At 32.6% G+C, this 19,109-nt stretch overlaps 2 protein-coding genes across 2 annotated transcripts; one reads left to right on the top strand and one right to left on the bottom strand.

Moving 5' to 3' along the window:
• The first annotated feature begins 4,859 nt into the window (after window positions 1-4,859).
• On the top strand, window positions 4,860-6,963 carry LOC102597940 (serine/threonine-protein kinase-like protein At3g51990). The gene has a single exon (XM_006345328.2). It carries the CDS (start codon window positions 5,170-5,172, stop codon window positions 6,613-6,615), a length of 1,446 nt encoding a protein of 481 aa, XP_006345390.1. The 5' UTR covers window positions 4,860-5,169; the 3' UTR covers window positions 6,616-6,963.
• A 2,755-nt stretch (window positions 6,964-9,718) lies between these two features.
• LOC102597618 (putative disease resistance protein RGA3) lies at window positions 9,719-17,078 on the bottom strand. Its single transcript, XM_006345327.2, has 2 exons — window positions 13,485-17,078; window positions 9,719-10,207 (listed from the first exon to the last, which is right to left on the bottom strand). The coding sequence occupies exons 1-2, from the start codon at window positions 16,807-16,809 to the stop codon at window positions 10,197-10,199; spliced, it is 3,336 nt and encodes a 1,111-aa protein (XP_006345389.2). The 5' UTR covers window positions 16,810-17,078; the 3' UTR covers window positions 9,719-10,196.
• Window positions 17,079-19,109: the final 2,031 nt, after the last annotated feature.

The raw sequence follows: 19,109 nt of genomic DNA, 5'->3' as shown, positions 1-19,109 counted from the left end.
ACCCCTATTAATTATGAAGTAGATGAAAAATTCTACATTTTTCAAAGTAATTAGTCATTTAATTGAGGGTATAATAGGTAAAAAAATTTGTCCTTTCTTGATTTGTCAAAATGGACAAGTAATTAGGGACAACTATAAAAGGAAAAGTGAACAAGTAATTAGGGACAGAGGGAGTAGCTTTTACAAGTGTTTGGGGCAATTAAGGATGATTAAATTGCTTCCACAATTAAGCCTAAAATTTGTTTTAATATTGTCTTTTAAATTTATTGAATCTCTTTTTGGAAGCCATTTCATATCCAAAATTTATTACTCTTGTACTATCTTGTGAAATTTAAAATATAATATGAAAAAACGATTCTGAAAAAAATCAGAATGTTATATTAAAATGGTACAATAATGGAAGATTGCTTTGTGTCCTTAAATTATTTATATGTCTGTGTATTCTTAACTGGCTTGAAATGGACATTCTATAATATTGGGTTTATTATTCAATAGACTATGCATACACCTTGTCATCTTCCTCAAAAATCTTGTAATATAATTCTATTTTTTGTTTTTAGGGTGTGTGGAGGGAAATATCTTTTAGAAAATACTTTTTAATTTTTTAATGTTTGATCAGTTAATCAAAAAATTTTAAAATATTTTCTATAGAAAAAATAAATTCTTTAAAAAAAATAAAAAAATGACTTTGCTAGTAAAAGTAGGAAAAACACGTTACATATATGACATTCTACATTGACGTATAAAACTCATTCTTCTCATTTTATTTTAGGCCTAACCTATCGGTGGCCCCCTAAAGTTGGCACGATGTTTCACTTAGACACCTTAATTAGATAATGCTCATTTTAGACACCTGATGTAGAATCTCGCTATGTCATTTTGACACTTTTTTTAATTTCAGCAAAAATATATAAGGTTGTGTATTACACTCGCGAATGGCATGTAAAGTGACGAATTAAATGATGACATTTGTCATTTGTATCAAAAGTAATTATTAAATAATTATTTTTGAATAAAATAAAAATTGGCCAATGAATTAATGACACATAATATTTTTATCCAAATAATTAAAAAATAATTTTAAAATTTAAAATGAACATTGTCTAGTTAAGATGTCTAAGTGAAACATCGTGTCAACTTTAGGAGGCCACCGATGGGTTAGGCCTTTATTTGATTTCTTCTTTTGATTCTAAGGAACAATCAATTAGTTAATTAAGCTCCATGCACCAGTATTAATGTTACTACCTAATAGGTTTATTGAGGGTTAAATTTGTTTACTCAAAATAAGACCATGCCATGTATTACAACAAAAAGATAGGAAGAAACTGGATTAAATACATTTGATGCTCATAAAATGGTATATTCACCGGTAATCGATAAGATATTTACGTCAAATCAAATAATTTAACTTTACCCGTTAAAAAATAAAATAAGGATAAATATCAGTTGATGATATGAACCAAAATACACATTTTTTTCATTTGTTAATTTGATGTAAATTTCAGTAGAAATAAATTTTGTACTCATGTAATATTAATTAACTTGAATTCTACGCTTCGAATTATTTCATCACGAGATATCTTATCAACATATCTGTCCTACTTCAATTTTCTTTTTTCTTTTTAATAAAGAAATAATGAAGATGGAGAAAACATGCGTTAGGTAGGAAAATAATTTTGAATTAGGATATTTTTTAGTATATTAGTCACATTTAAGCTGTCAAGTTGATTCTTGACAATTGACATGCACTACCACTCTAATCAAGAAGCTAATTCATGATTTAATTTTATGGATTAAGATTTTAATATCAAATTTATTTTACTTCTGAATTTATAAGTTCAAAATTAAATAGTATTTATTAAGAAAATTAATAATTCCTTTAATACTTCAAGATTTGATTAAATAATTTGAGGTGAAAAAAAACATTTCCATCAGTGTTCAAAATTCTAACCACTAACTAATATAATACTACTAATTCATAGAATATATTCGTTCCGTGATTAATATTGTAGTAACTAATGTACTATGTAATAGTCCAATAGACAAGTGAATACGCAATTACAAATATAATTTCCTTCATAATCACATGACCTATATGTCCCTCATTGTTTTGATTTGTTACATCTCGTAAGGTCAAAAATAATATATGAGAATATGATATTCGACTTTTAAGGTTCAGCATATTCACTTGATGAGTGTCGCAGAAATATAAATATTAAAATAAATGTGTGACATACAAAATCAAATAGAGTTAAAAATGATTATTAAAATGAGCGACTATCGTGTGCTTAATATAATTTGTTCATGTCCTATGTCCACTTTCAAATTAATGTTCATGATGTTCATATGTGTAAAATCATAATAATTGAGGTATTAAAAGAAATAAGATTGACCTAAAATCACGTTCGATGAATTGTTTTGTAAGACATGCAACTTCTTCAAATCCATGCTAACTTAACTAAAGGTAAAACACATCGAGAAAAATAAAAGATTTAACAATTAATACTTGTTAATTGGGATTATAGTTTAATCATGTTGCTATATATATTTAGTTTAGGACCAACATTTCTAAAAGTTTAAGTCTTGTCAAAGATTTATATGTTAATAAAAATGGTAAAGAATTACTAGAGTTAAGGAACCTCTTCTTTTAATATTGAATAGGGCACATTCATGTTTATATGTCTATCGACCTAATTAACTTAAAATCAAAGTGATATACATACAATTTTAATCAAGGCATAATAAAAGAAAAAGATTCATATAGACAATTCAATTAGTTGGGGCGTCTCCGATCCCCCAAGTTTTGTTATTTTTTAAAGAAAAAAATAAATCTATTGGTTCAACACTAATAAAAATCTACTGTAATCAAGCAATCCCTAGGTACACTTTTCCTCTATTCCCAGAATGTAAATAATAAATAAATGAAAATAAAATTTAAAAAAATAGTCTAACCTTTGAATATACGCTTTGTGTAATGAGATTGGAAAGAAATGTACAAAAAAATGCAATATTTTATAGGCATACTTTTGCCCACAGTTGACCAAATTAACTACGAATCACGTGCATAATTAACCTCCTTAATTCCTTATTATTATAACTAAAATCGGAATTAATTTCTGTTCCTCAAATATTTTTCCATTTTTCCTTTTATTCATACATTACTATAAGTAGTAAGTCCAAATTCACAAGTTTTGTACATTATATTACATCAAATTTAATTGTTTTAGAGTATCATGTTTTCGGAGAAGATGATTTTTTTTCTCTAACTTTTTGGATGAGAAATGTAATGATTTGACAATAAAAATTGGAATCTATTATGGTCTTAGAATGATGGTTCTTACATACTAATTGTTTTACACTTTTTACTTGACATATTTTGTTAAATAGATTGTAAGTCGGAGCTAGCTTAATTTTCATTGTATGAGTATGCGATTTTGGATTGTTATTGCATGTTCAGTTCCTGTTATAGTTGTTATTTCATCTACTCAATGAGTTAAGAAAGTTTTTCTAATAGTATGCCTCTAGGAAACTCTTATACTTTCAATTTTGATCCATAATTGTCTTTCAGATAGAATATAATTATATACTTATACACTTATTTCACATGTTAGGCATAGATAGTGTATTTGATGGCTTTCTATTCAATTTTATGTATGATTTCTCATAAACGCCTAGTCTTGATTAATAAGGAAATCACAGAAAATGAATTGGCTAATGAAGATTGTGTATATACATTCGATCGAGAGAAACTTATAATATTATTGTCAGTCATAAAATCTTTTGATTGATTGATCTTCCAACATGCATGTTAATTTCAATAACTTTCATTCTTCCAACATGTGCAACTAGCTTTAGGTATCTATACACTTTAACTTTTAATTTAAATGGTTAATTACAATTGAGACTTAAGGTCGTATAAACAATATTTTGGATTGATACCATTGATTCTTTTTATATTTTATCTGATTTATTGTGGCTAAATTTTTTTTGCTTTTTCCCTCTACATTATTGCTTTCACTTTCTTAAGCAATCTAAAGTCCGAAAAATTAGAAGAAAAATGTGGAAATTTCTTCTCATCCCTCTACTTTCCTTAGTTCACACTTATCCCACCACTTTTCCTTTCATTTTTCATATTTGAAGTTATAAAAAGTTTAGTTTTCTTTCACAATTGAGTGACTATTACCCCTAGACTTTTGTTCTAATATTATTCTTTATTATTAGGAAAAAAAATTATTTTTGCCTTTGATCCTAAACAAAATTACTTCAACCCAAGGGAAATTTTGAATTATAATAAAAAAAATGAAAGATAAATTTAAACTTCTGTTTCTCTCAAAAAAATTTAAACATATAGATTGAAGTTTCTATAACGGAATAAGTATGAGATAATCTACTAGTTAACGACAAAGATATGAATAGATCAAAAATATAATAAAGATAGAGTTGAAGCAATTTCAAGTTGTACATAAGCAAATTTTGGACCTTTTAATTTATTATATATTAATATAAAATGAAACCATCATTAAATTTACCACACCTAAATAACAAATAGCTTGTCTGATTAAATATTTGGGAAGTATAGAAAAAAATACTTTTCCATGAATATACTTTCCACTTTTTGTGGGTTTTCCACGCAGTATTCTTTACTTCATGGCAGTAGTTGTTAATTAACGTCTAGTATAGACTATGATATGACAATGCGGATAATACCGGTCTTTCCTTAATTAAAATCTCGAGTTCTAACATAAATATAAAAAAATCATCTTCTAATGAGATTTTATATAACATAAATTTAAATTAATCGATCTTCCAATACAAATGATCAATTTCATCAATTCTGTAATTTTTGGAGTACCATAAATCATCCCCCATTATTTTACCCTATTTGTTAAGCCAAAATAAATACCTTATAAGATGGTGCAATTCTTGTGATTCCATTTCAGTGGACAGTGGGCAACCCATTTTCACCATTATCACCGCAACACCTCTCTCTCCTTCATCACCATTATCACCAATCTGCAATAATCTGCAATACCCAGAAACCAAAAAGCTCTTCATCTGAAAAACCCCATCAAAAAGCTCTCTTTTTCGTTCTAGATTTGCCAATATTTACATGTGAAAACACACCTAAAGCTTGTGAGTGTACAGAAAAGAAAAAAAAATCGAAACTTTATGGGTTATCTATCATGTAAAGCTGAATCTTCCGTATCAATTTCCAATTCTCAGAGTTGTACGGCTACTCCGAAGAAAACCCATCAACCCCATAATCAAGAAAAGGAGAAACCCATCAAAATCCAGGAGTTTAACTACAGAGATCTTGAAGCAGCCACTAATGGTTTCTCTGACCAAAAGCTTCTTGGTAGGGGTAGCCATGGACTTGTCTATAAAGGGATGCTTCGTAATGGCCGTCTTGTTGCTGTCAAGAGATCTTCGAGAATTTCCCCGAGAATTAGAAACACCTCGACATCCGGGCAGGAGAATTGTAATGAGGTAGAGAATGAAATTGATATTCTTTCGAAATTGCAGAGCCCAAGGTTGGTTAATCTTGTTGGTTTTTCTATTGATTCTCATGACACACTTTTGGTTGTTGAGTTTATGTCTAATGGTACCCTTTATGATGTTCTGCATTCCAATTCTCGTCCACTCAGTTGGGGGAGAAGGATGAAAATGGCTTTACAAACTGCTAAGGCTGTTGATATTCTCCATTCTTTGAGTCCTCCTGTAATCCATCGTGATATTAAGTCTGCTAATGTGTTGATAGACAGGAATTTCAATGCCCGTTTGGGTGATTTTGGGTTAGCATTAAGGTGTCATCTTGATGATTTTAGGTTGAGGTCTACTCCTCCTGCTGGTACAATGGGTTATCTTGATCCATGTTATGTGACCCCTGATAATTTGAGCACCAAGACTGATGTCTTTAGTTTTGGGATTTTGTTGTTGGAGATTATAAGTGGGAGAAAAGCTATCGATGTGGCTTATTCGCCCCCCTCTATAGTGGATTGGGCCATTCCATTGATAAAGAGAGGGAAGCTCCTGGCTGTATATGATCCAAGGATTCCACCTCCCAAGGATCCTGGTTTAAGAAAGCAATTGGCAGTTGTGGCTGCAAAATGTGTGAGGCCATGTAGGGAGAGGAGGCCAACAATGAAGGAGGTGGCTGAATGTTTGAGTGGGTTGAGTAAGTTGGTACCTCTACATTCCTGGAATGGTTTTACCAATCCTTGTTTGATGGTTGAGACCGTGGGCCGACCTGTGGAGTCGAGAACCAGCCAGTTGAACTTGAGGGGAAAAGGTAGTAAGCAAAGAGATTGGGATGTTGGAGATGCTAGACTTGCAACGCCACTAAGGAATTCGCCGAGAGTTTACTCTGACTTGGGGTTGCGCAGCAATTTGATGGATTTAATGGCTGGAAATGAGGGGCAGTCTGAATTTCGTGGAGAGGGTGATGGGGTTGAACCTAAGTCAAAATCTATCAGTAGAGCTTTGAGCTGCAGATATGTAAGCGGATCAGTTGTTGGTAGAAGAAACAATGAGTCTTTAGTTCACAGCAACGGCAGAGGAGGTACATCCCGTTTTAGAAGAAATAATTCAGTTGGTGAGCATTCAGATAGGGATTGAAGAGCTGAAAGAATTGTTAGTTCAATCGCTTCAGCTCTGGTGCCAATCTTTGTAGAGCATTGTAATTTTTGGAAAGTCATTTGGAATCTCTTTCTGATTTAATGAGCAAGAAAAGCTTATTCCTATAAGCTTCTCTTGCTTTCAGATCATATGGAATTAAGGTATTGTAGGGGTGTCGAATTCTTTAGGCTCTTATTGTAGAGCATTAGTAAATTCGATCGATTGGTCATGTATGTTGTTCAAAAGCACACTTGTTGTACTTTCACAAATTCTTCTGTATTTCAATTGTTGATATATATGAATAGTGACAAATGATTAACTTCCATTTGTTACTCACTTCTGCCAAAATTCATTGATGGCAATGCTTATATTTACTTGTCTGCATAAAAAGGATATGGATCACAAATCCTCATTGGAACTTCATGAGAAGGAAGATAAACCTATAATGCTGTTTCATAACGCATTTAACTGCAAGCCGAATGAACCAGCATCCTGGAAGAGGTAACTGGCCCTCACAAGGTACATAAGATTTTCATTTGTTCATCAGACGTGCAATTTGAGCTCTTGTGTTTAGATTTTTCAGTGTAAAGTTGTTCAAAATATTCTTTTTCTGAGCATCTTAGACACCTTATTGCAGATATATATGTGGTCCTGGAAAGTGGAAACAGAAATATTCCTTATTGTTGATGCAAGTATCAATATGCCCAAATCACTAGGACAAAGTTGCAGTATAAAATATGTTAAGCATGGTACTATCCACCTTTTCCTTGTTGGCATCTGTTCAAATATAATTTGAATCAAACTAATTTACATACTATCATTTGGAACGCTCAGTAGTTTCCATCCTCGAAATTGTGATATAATCTTATTGATTATCTAAATGAATAGCACGATCATTCAACAACAAATTGATCATTTTGTGGAGAATTTGGTCCTCTTGAGTATATCTATATCTTCTACAATTGCAGAGCTCAAATTAGTTAAGATCTTGCAATGTCTAAACAAGTGAAAGCTTGTTGTATTTGTAGTTGCTCGAGTTGATTCTGATAACAATCGACCAGTGTTACTCTTCTGCTTTCGTTATTGGGGAATTGATGTATTACTTAACGTTCTCTTAGTTCAAGTTATTCATTAGCAATTGTTGGATTCTCTTTTCTTACCCTATTGAGATTGAGGAGTCAAGGCAATAGAGAGAGGGACTCGGAGTGAGCCTAGGGTCTTGCAGGATGTTAGACATATCCATCTTCTGATTTTGAATGTAGTTGTACTTACTCGGGTCTGTCTTATTTCCCATACCGAACTGTATAAACTTGTTTTTTCTGAAAATCCATCTCCCTGTGTACATGCTACATATCTTGCAATATATATTTACATGTTGTAGAGAAGTAGCTGAACAAGATCTTGTACTATGATGTTGGATTGTTGGTCAAGAGAAAAATATGAGATTTACAAAATGTAGAAAGTAGCTGAACAGATCTTATTCTAATGCTGATCAAGAGAAAATATGCTTAATTTTATTGTGAAGAACTTAGGTATATCTTAGTAACATGTTTTTCTTCTGAAGTGGATATTGTCATTTTTATGTTATCTCTGTTCAGGTAAAAATAGTACTAATTTTCAAAGTCATAAGTTTTTTATTGAGATTTGGCCATTATTTGAGCTTAACATGCCTAGTTGTTAACAACAGAAGTTTGACAGGTACAATCCACAGAATTAGCGCCCGTTGGCCATGTCTCGATCATGTCTTTGAAAAATAGTCACATTTATCGTGTCTCAAATTCTACAGGTAAAACTTCACGACGATTTTTATTTTAAATTCCATGACAATAGCTATTTTTCAAGAGAAACTGTTTGGTTGTTGGTTGTTTGGGAAATGGCATGTTCTGGTCTCAATTAATGATGCATTCTCACCAAACTTATTGGTGTATTAAATTAAATAGTAGTATGATATATAATAGATGTGCATTTATTATAACCAGTATTACTTGTCATACTCATCTTCCCTGGACTTTCCATATATAGTTATGATACCTATTGTCTAATTTTTTTTAATATATATATTTAATAAACATCTTATTCAACTCAGATACTGCATTTATTAATTTATTTATACATGTCCTTGCTAGCTCATTTTAGGAGACTTTTATTTCCCCCTCTTTTTCCAGTGGAAGGAAGCATGCAGATGACTAGCAAGGCTTCTTAAATCTGCAATTACAGGCTACCTTAAACTGCACATTAATAGGAATTATCTTTTGACTTGTATAAAAATGAAAAGAAAATTATCTTGTATTTTGACCAAAGTAAATATGAGATGGAGCTAAGAGCTTCTCGAAATTCACCTAGTAGCTAAAATTTTGTTTTGTATAACTAAAATCACCCAACTTTTCAACTAAATTTATCATTAAAATAAAAAGGGAAAAAACACAAATATATTCATGTACTATCAAAGTTTATATATATCCTTGTTATACTTTTGATCCAAATATATCCATCTAATTAGTATACTTTTAACCGTACTAATGCATGCATTAAAACCATTACTAATATCAATGTTGCAACTCTAGGGATGTACCTGGCTCCAATTATCAATAGATGATAAATTTGGATCACTTCACAAGATTCTACTATCTCGTTTACTTATTCATGTTTGATTCGGCACACTTTTTAAATTATCTTAAAATTATTTGGGAAGTGAATAGTACAAGTAGTACTTAATAAGAAGGTTAAAATGATACTAATAAAAGCGGATGGAGCAGCATATTTGGACCATTACCCTTGAGTCTATATTCTGATTTGAAGTTGTCTTATAATGAGTACAAACAGATGAATCTAAACAGTGCATTATTTTGTTGAACTCAATGAAGTGCTTTTTTGTTCTGATTCGTGAATGTCCTAACACGAATAGTTGTCATTTAAAAAAAAAAAAAAGATAGAACTAAAATTTAAAATTGTTTTATTGCAAATATTTGAAAAAGAATCTATAGAGTATGGTTGACTCTTGAAAGGAATTGTGACTAATCATTCGTGTAAAAGCAAATAAGTCACGAGAAAGCAAACTGTAACAAAAAAAAAAGACAAATTATCACAGGCAGCAGCAGCTAAATTCCCTTTGCAGTAAGAGACAAATTGGAGCTTCAGATTCAAACAAGAGTAGGAACAAGTTGAACTTGAAAACTCCAAAAGAATTGGACTTTTTAGCTCTCTGTCTCCTTGCAACAAAATTATATTCCTTCCTATCATATGCCTTTCCATTCACCATATAAGATACACTCGTAACTTATATATGTGTTTCTAAATTGCAAACTAAATATCATATCAAATTTATACATGAAGAACTTACATCCTAACTAGTTACCAAACGTGATATTACTTATGGAGGATTTAATATCAACATAACTCACCTCCAAACCAGCTACCAAACGACCACTTAATGGCTTAGTACACTAACTGACCTTACATAGCATACAGATACAGAAAGAGGAAAAAACAGATAACATTTAAAAAGAAGAAACTTAGGTATTCAGCTTTGTTTCCATTTTTGGCTAGTCCATCAGCTACTTTGGTTGGCTTCCCCACCTTAGTCAAGGATAACCTGCAATATCATCACTGAGATTTAGCATAACGTTCATTGCCATTAGTTAGCATGTTGGCTACCTTTCTTTCGACTTCCAACACATATAAATTAAAAGACAACGGTCGAGGTGAGTGCAAGCTGACCCGAACAATTAATTAAATGACAATGCTACCATAACCGCGATATAATCTCTGCAAAATGTGTTAGTTGAGAAGGGAATACTTGTGGCGAATTCAGCAATTTATTCCCCCATTGCTATTTCTAGTTACATTCCATAATCCCTCATTCCAAGGTTTGCTTTAGCATCAACATTCAGTTTATATAAGTTCGTAAGATGAGGGTTCCATTTGACTTCAACAGTTTGATGGAGGATACTATTGTTAGTTGTTTAGGGTTGTATATTAAGTTACCCTTGTAACAGCATTGTGGATACCAAGCACTTTTTATTTATTGTTAAATAAATTTTTATTTCTATTTACCATAGGTGCCAAAAGCAGCCTCTCTGCACCACAAAGGTAGGGGTAAGGTCTCATACATCCCCAGACATCACCCGAGGGATTACACTAGGCATCTTGTTGTTGTTACCAAAAACAGAAAGGGAATAACTCTATCAATTTCAAGTTATGCACAATATTTTCGTTAATGCATTCATGTTTTTATCTAGGAAAAAAGGGTTGTGCATGTTGGTGTGTTGAATTCCGTGATTAGTCCAAAATCTTTTTGCATATTTCCATTAAGAAAGATATGCTCAAACATTTTCTACCTCAAACTAAAATGTCAGATCCTGTGTTTATGAAGGAGGTCAGCTATTGAAATTACGTCATGCAAAACTGTTCAAAGTTTTTAGTTTCAGAGCTACTTACAGTTAAGTGTATGATCTTTTCCAATTTGTGGTGGTAAAAGATGGTAGGCCGATGGAGTACTGAACAACCCATTTTGTTTCCATATGAAGATCTCGAAATCTTCCTAGTGGTTGGAACTTCTAATGTAGGTATAGTCCAATCTATTGAAAATGTGTTCAGGAAGTTCAACGGAAAGATTAGCAAGAAAAGTTTGTCTATCATGTAAGTAGTCTCAGATGGTTTAAGTGTTCCTCATTGAAGTTGAGAGGCCTATGAATCATGTTACATAGTGCCAAGGAATGTTGGATCCAAGAGTTATTCCAAAATTTTATTTTTTTTCTCCATCGCCTACTAGACAGAAAAGACCTTCAAGACAAAGATTCCAACCTGCACAAACATTACTCCAAATATGGGAGGGTGAATGGGAGCTATTCATATCTATATTTCTTGCATTCATTAATTGTTCCCAGAGTGAGTTGTTATCGTTATGAAATCTCCAAGCGAGTGATGCAAGAAGAGCTTTGTTCTTCCAACTTCATTTTTGTAATGCTAGTTGGTAGTAAAATGGTTTGCATGATATGGTTTAGTATGGTTGTTCTGCGAGTGAAACTTTCATATTTAGGGTATGATTTAGACTTTGTGTGAATGATCTATCCTATGAGTGAAATTTTCATATTTAGGCTTAAAATTTACTACTTCGAATTCATGTCAAGCTGTCGCGTGTATTATTTGGTTCTATTACCAAAGACCCCTCAAGACATTCTACAAGGATCCCAATTCTAAAACTTTTGCTTTATCTGTTGATTTCTAAAGAAAAGTACTTTCACTATGTTGCTAGAGAAAAGATATTTCTGCTACCCCAGTACTGCTACAACCAAGAATTATACTTAACCTTAGGCAAGTCGAAATGTTGAAGAAATAGATATGATGAGAGCCTAAAATCACTGGGGCTAAGTAACAATTCTCTAGCATTTCGTATGACTTCTATGACAGAAAACATTGCTGATCATATAGCAAATGGAAGGAGTCTCAAAGGAAATAGATGAATGAGGCGCAATTGCTAAGCACGTAATGACTATTTACCTTTGCTCACTAAAACAGCAATTTTAGCTCCAAAATCATATAATTAGTAGATATTCTAGGTAAAAGACACAAGGAGCCATTCGATTTGGACTTATGATACATCTGGATTACCATAAATGGGATACTCAAGAAGGTAGTGATAGAAGTTACTGCAATTGGTAGGATTAGAAAGGATAGAGTAGCTAATACACTATGGGGAATGATGTACTAATAACGCCAAAATCCTGATGGTAAGGGATACTCCCACAATATTCACAGTTGATGCATAAACTACACAAAAAGATAGCATTATGGTATTTAATCAGGAACCTTGATCTGTTTAATATGAATCTATATGAACCTTTTAACTGAGAAACCAAATTCAATAAAACTTTTGGATAAGAAACCAAACTGATACAGCTATCAACATGTTCAGATTGTCAATCAATTATTAGCTCAACCCAAACTAGTCGGTGTCAGCTATATGAATCCTTTATATCCATTCCACTCTTTTTGGGCATAATTCATTTCAATACTCAATAATCTCTTTTGAGGGAATTTAAGGATTCTTCAATGTTATCCAGAAAAGAAAAGAAAAAAGCAAGGGCTCCCTCAAACTAGAGGTTCTTTACTTCCCACACTTATTCTATACTAACATACAAATCTTTAACGAAACATAAAAATCCCCTGGAAACAAAATAACTAATGTACATTTAACAACAATTACTCTAACTATGCGCACGCCTCACGGAGTGTAGTTGGTCCTAAACCCTGATCAATAAAGAGGGTTATGGAATGTTGGTTCAATATGAAGTTCAAACGGTAAAGGACAAATTCTTTTACAAATGAAAAACAAGAACAGTGTTTCTACTATACTTCTCCCCTTCGTTTTGGTTTGACCAACTATCTAACTTAAGCTTGTCGAATAAAATAACCACCTCCTTAAATACAAAACTACCATCAAGAGAAGTCAAACTAACATACAGCAATTATCGAGTACTTATTATTAATTTTAAATTTGATGCAACATCTTATCCTCAATCAATATTATAAAAATCATTTCAGTAAAGGGCATCCCGCGTTCAGGTTAGGTTCAGGGAGGGACACACCCTAAGGGGATGCAATGTAGGCAGCATACTCTGACGCAAGCATCAGTCGTTGATCCCACGGCTAGACAGCTTTATTATTGCTCCCAGGCTCCCCTTCAGTACATCAATAATAAAGTCATTCATATTCAATATGTTTCTCTTTTATTTCTGTGAACATCAACTCATGTTGAACAAAATGAGAAGTAATATTTATTTATTTTGAAACTGGTAGCAGTCAAAATGAGAAGTAATATTGTTTCAGTGTAACCAGAAAAAGTAATTGATCTAAAATGCATTAATTACCTGTCATAGCTTGGATATATGGACCATTAATCTTGATGAATGGAACGTGTTTTATCTTGTGCCAATCTTCTCCAACATCATTTCTGCATCTTGATCCCAAATTTGGACAGCCCCATACAGACAGAAACTGAAGCTTGGTTAGGTTTTTCACTGATTCTGGTAGAGAACTTAATTTTCTGCAGTACCACAGCTCCAATTCTCTAAGGGAACTGAGGTCTCCTAGCCATTCTGGAAGCATATACATCTCAGAACAGCTCCATATATGCAGAGTTTGGAGAGACGTAAGGTGTTGCATAGGCATCGGCAAGGTTGTCAAGTTTCCACAGTCAGAGAGTGATGCATATTGAAGAAACTGTAAATTTTGTAATCCTTTTTCCAGGCTAATGTTATGGCAACCATGAATGGACAAGGACTTCAAAGTCCCAAGTCCACAGGAATCGAACACAGAACTGAGATTCTTACAGTTACTGATGCTTAATGACTCAATACAAGGAAGAACTTTCAGCTCACTCGAAAGACTTCGAATCTCTGGACAATCTCTAATTTCTACAGACAGCAGACTTATATTGTTTTTCAGCAATCCTTCAGGTAAGTGTATAAGTTCCAAAAATCCACTGATCATAAGATGAGTAAGGGAGGTAACATTGGCTGCTGTCTCAGCTAGTAATTCACTGCTACAGTCAGACAACTCTAATGAGTTGAGAGAGGGTAGATATGGCAAGTTATTCAAAGAGGGACATGCCTCACACGTAAATTTCTTCAGACGAGGAAGAATACCATGATCTTCATTAACTGACCATCCCAGTAGACAGGGCATATTCCTGAGGGTGAGTTGCTTCAGTGATGCAAAATGAGTAGCCGAATCCTTTCCACCAGAACTACCGCAGAAATACATTGCAGAATCCATTCCATCAACAGTGAGAACCTCAAGAAAAGGCAGTTTCTCTAGTTGAGGCAGTTCCACGCACCTGTGACATTTGAGAAGTGAGAGTTCCACAATGTTTACCAAGTATGTAGTCATCAACCAACTGGGGAAATTTGCACCAATGTAACCCTCTAAGTGTAACTTCCTCAAATCAGAATTTGGTTGAAGGCCTTCAACAACTCGCTCAACATTTTCTCTTGTCTCCATTTCTTCAACTTGCGCCCATATTAATTTTAGAAATTGGATGTGCCTCTTCCCTTTCAAGTTTGCATTTTTGGCACATATTTCATTGGACAAATTCTCAAGGTTCTTGATCATTAATTCACCATGAAGATCAAGTCTCTGCAATTCTGAGATGTCACTAGCAGCAGCATCGCTAACAATGTAAACTGGCAACGTTTGAAGGGATCTCATCTGTCCAATGCCACCAGGTAACATGGTTAAGGATGTGCATCCGTATATATCCAGATGTCTAAGGTTCACCAACTTTCTAATTTCTGCCGGAAGTTCTATCAGATGGTTGCAATGCTTAAGTATTAAAGCTTCAAGATTAAGGAGGCAACAGATAGACTTAGGCAATGTTCTCAGCAGAGTATGTGAAAGATTGAGGTACCGCAGATGTAATAAAGTACCAATTGAATTAGACAACTTCTTTATGCGAGTACCGCTGCAATCTAAAGCCCGAATAGATCTAAAGCTCAAAAAGAAACTCTTGGAAAGTTTTGTGATATTTCTCTGACCATCCAATAGAAGAAATGATCGCAGATTTTGAGCACTCTTCAACATGCCGGGATTTTTAGGTACCACCTCATTGCCAAACATCGATAAGTGGCGTGTCGCCACAGGAATGATAACCTCCTTGCCAAATTCTGTTGTTAAACAATCAACACCGCCTACAGATTTGGCAAGATCATGAACAAGATCATGCATGTCACACTCGACTATAATCCCATCAAAATCTCTTCTCACATTTTGGAAGAAGGAGCGCCACAACAACTCATTGAAATAACCATTCCCAACTTCTTCCGGTGGTATGCTTTCAGAGGACGGAACAAATCCTTCCGCCATCCATAGGCGTATCAAGGTGTTTTTATTTATCCGATATCCCTTGGGAAATATCGAACAATATGCAAAACATTGTTTCAAATGTGTTGGCAAGTATTCATAACTTAATCTTAGGGCCGAAAGAATACCAGCTCCATCTTCATGTCCCATAAGATCCCACATTGCACAATCTCGGATGAAGGACCACTCAGATTTCTGATTCTTTAAGCACATCAAACTTCCAAGGGCCTTTGCCGCTAAAGGAACTCCCCTACATTTCTTTGCAATTTCTTTCCCAACCTCCTCAAGAGCTAATAGTTCTTTTTGCCTATTCTTATATGCAAGCTCCTGAAACAAGGACCAGCAATCACCATCTGAAAGGCCTTCCAAACGGTATGGATTTGTTGTGCCCATCAGTAATGCAACCTTCTCATTGCGAGTAGTCACTAGGAGTTTACTCCCATCCAAACCATTGTGAACTAAGTTCTTTAATCTCTCATATTTCTCATGATCATCATCCCATACATCATCTAGGACAAGCAAAAATTTCTTGCCCAATATCAACTCCTGGACACGCCGCTGGATCACATCCATCTCTACAAGGTTACAACTACTACCAGTGCCAGATTCTATGATTGCTTTAAGAAGTCTTTTCACATTAAATCCTTCTGAGACACAAACCCATATTCTTGTATCAAAACTATTCTCCACAACAGCATCATTGTAAACCAATTTCGCAACTGTTGTCTTCCCAATTCCTCCAATTCCAATAATACTCACAACTGACTCATCTGATCCTATAAGTAACTTGATTATATTCTTTTTATCTTTATTTCTCCCTAAAATCTTCGATTCAATTACATAAGAATCCGACTGTGGTCTTTCACAAGAAAACCCTTTTTCATAAACAGCATCCCTAAAATGAAATTTGGCTCTCTCATTCGCAACAAGGTCTAACTTTTCCACAACTTGTTTCAGTTTCAACTTCATACTATAACCCAAAAAAATTAATGTACCATTCAAATAAAGAGAATTAACAGCATGGAAAACACAATAACGAGTTTCCCTGTCATCAAGAATTACCTTATGGCGAAGCAATTCAGTCATGTATTCATCCAACAAATCATCTGCTTCATAGACTATGTCTTTGAGCTTCACCAGCCAGTTCTTCAAAGCTTTTTCTTTCATTTGCCTATCCTCAGCATCTTGTAAAACAGCTTGAATTGTTGAAAATGTGCTCTGTAGATTCAACATCTCTTTCTTTGTACTTCCTAGTAGTCCATTTTTTTGGAAAATTTGGGAAGCTGTCTTTTGGAAGAGGACTTCCATTAGAGCAGAAAGTACTGCTTCCGCCATGGCTAGTATTACAAATATGTTTGATCAAGATTTAGTAAAGCAAATCAATTTCCTATATAGAAGGCAAGTTGCCTTGTATTCACGGTGATGTAGTGAAGACTAGGAGGTCAAATAAATAGTAAGTCAACATGTATAGACTAACCAAACAGAAATACCAGAAGCTCTGGTTTGCGAACTAACTTTCACCTTATTGGCGAGAGTTCAATTACGAGCCATTTCCATGTTGTTACCTCGAAATATCTGTTAGTATTCGGCGACTCTCCGGCATTAACCAAATAGTAGCCAGCAAGGTCCATTTTCATGATTGTGCCATGTATTTTAAAATAAAAATTTCATCTTATTTAACTTGAAAATAAAATTTTCATCTTATTCAGCTTAAATATTTTTGTGTGTGCATTTCCATGATTGTGCCGTGTGTTTTAACATTAAACTTTCATCTTATTTAACTTAAAATAAATTTTCATCTTATTTAGTTTAAAAATAAAATTTCCATCTTATTTAACTTAAAAATAAAACTTTCATTTTAAGTTTGTTAAAGTAAGAGAATTTTACTATTAAAGTTATCAACATTTTAATTTATTTATAAAATATAATTTTTAAGTGAGTAATAAACTATTTAATTAAAAATATGTAATTTAGTAATGGAGTGAACATTTTAAAAGAAATCAAAATATAAATAAACATAATAATTAGGCAAATAAATTCAACTTATAATATATTCATAAATAAAAATTGTATTTAGAAAACGTAATTTTTAATAGAAAAATATATTATAATAAAAACAATAAATAATTAGGGTAATGAATGTTATTATAAATGTTGTTAAAAATTATGTTAATGTACATGAATATAAAAGTGGTGCATAAAAGAGAGCTTAAGGGGGTATTTTCGTTATTTTACATACTTTATCCCCGGATAAGTTATCTTGGGATTACTATTCCACCCCCATTGAGGGATAACTTATCCCAGGACTAATTGTTAATTATGGGATAGGTTATCCCAGACTTTGCAACCAAATAACAAATTAAAGGTCACCCAAAAGTTATCTTGTAATTAGCTCTTCTTATCCATCGCACCAAGACCCCTTAAATAATAAAAAACTTTCGTTTAAACATAACTTTATATTGTTGTACCGTGATATGACATAGCAAGTTATGTCATATTACATAACTTAAATTTCTACAAAATTTATTTTGTAAAAAGAAAAAAAATTAGTTTCAAAAATCATAGATTACGTCATAATAGGGATAATTTAATTTACGTAACCTATGTCATAAAAGATTAAATTTCAATTTCAGCAAATTATATTATAAAGACATAACTTAATTTTTACAAAACGTATATCATAAGAAAGAAAAGTTCTCTAAACTTATGTCGAGTAAATTAAGTTATGAAAATATTACTATACAATTTATGTCGGTCTAATGTAGAATCTAAGTATAAAACATGACACATTTCATATGTAACTAAAAGCTAAAGTATTTTACTCTATTAAAATTTATGTGATAACCAAGTTTTATATTACCTCAAATCGTTGTATTGTGAAAGAATCAAGCATATTAAGATTGATTGCCACTTTATTCATGAGAGGATTCAAGAAAACTTGATTTTCACATGCCATGTAAAGACAAAAGAATAACTACATGAATTGTTCACAAAAATATTATATAAAACTTGACTTAATGAGTATTCTTTTAACAACGACACATATAATTAATATAAATACTCTAACTTGAGGAGTCGAGTTACAAACTGTATATGGACTTCTTCGCTAAATAGGCAACACATCTATAGAATATCTTATCTATATCTTTCTTAAGGTAGTATCGAATATTTATTTTGTATTTATACATGTTTGCCGATTGAATATACATAAATTATTTTTTCTAATTTGTTGCACATAGTCAAATAATAATTTGTGCTTAATTTTGAGAATAACATGTACTTCTAATGTCACCCAAGATATAAACTACCTTTTTAAATTAATTTGCAGTTACTTTCATAATTTTGAAGCAATAAATATTATTCATGGCATAATCATCAGATACATAAGGTAAAATAGACCCTTCGAGTTAAATTATAATTCTTGAGCCAACATGGTCAGTAATTTTGCAAAGCTCCGATATAAAATGTTTTTTTAAAGAGCAACTTACAAAAATGATTATAGTTTTAGGGTTATTAAATTTGTATAGCTATAAATATGATATTTACTAAAAATGACTATAGTTTATGTCATAATCTTGCTATATTTAAAGTATCACTATTTAAAAAAAATATAAAAAAAATTATATATATATATA

Source organism: Solanum tuberosum, unplaced genomic scaffold (assembly GCF_000226075.1).
Source record: "Solanum tuberosum cultivar DM 1-3 516 R44 unplaced genomic scaffold, SolTub_3.0 scf00068, whole genome shotgun sequence".
Taxonomy (NCBI): domain Eukaryota; kingdom Viridiplantae; phylum Streptophyta; class Magnoliopsida; order Solanales; family Solanaceae; genus Solanum; species Solanum tuberosum.
Note: the sequence above shows the minus strand (reverse complement) of the source record. Positions and strands in the feature narration are given on the sequence as shown.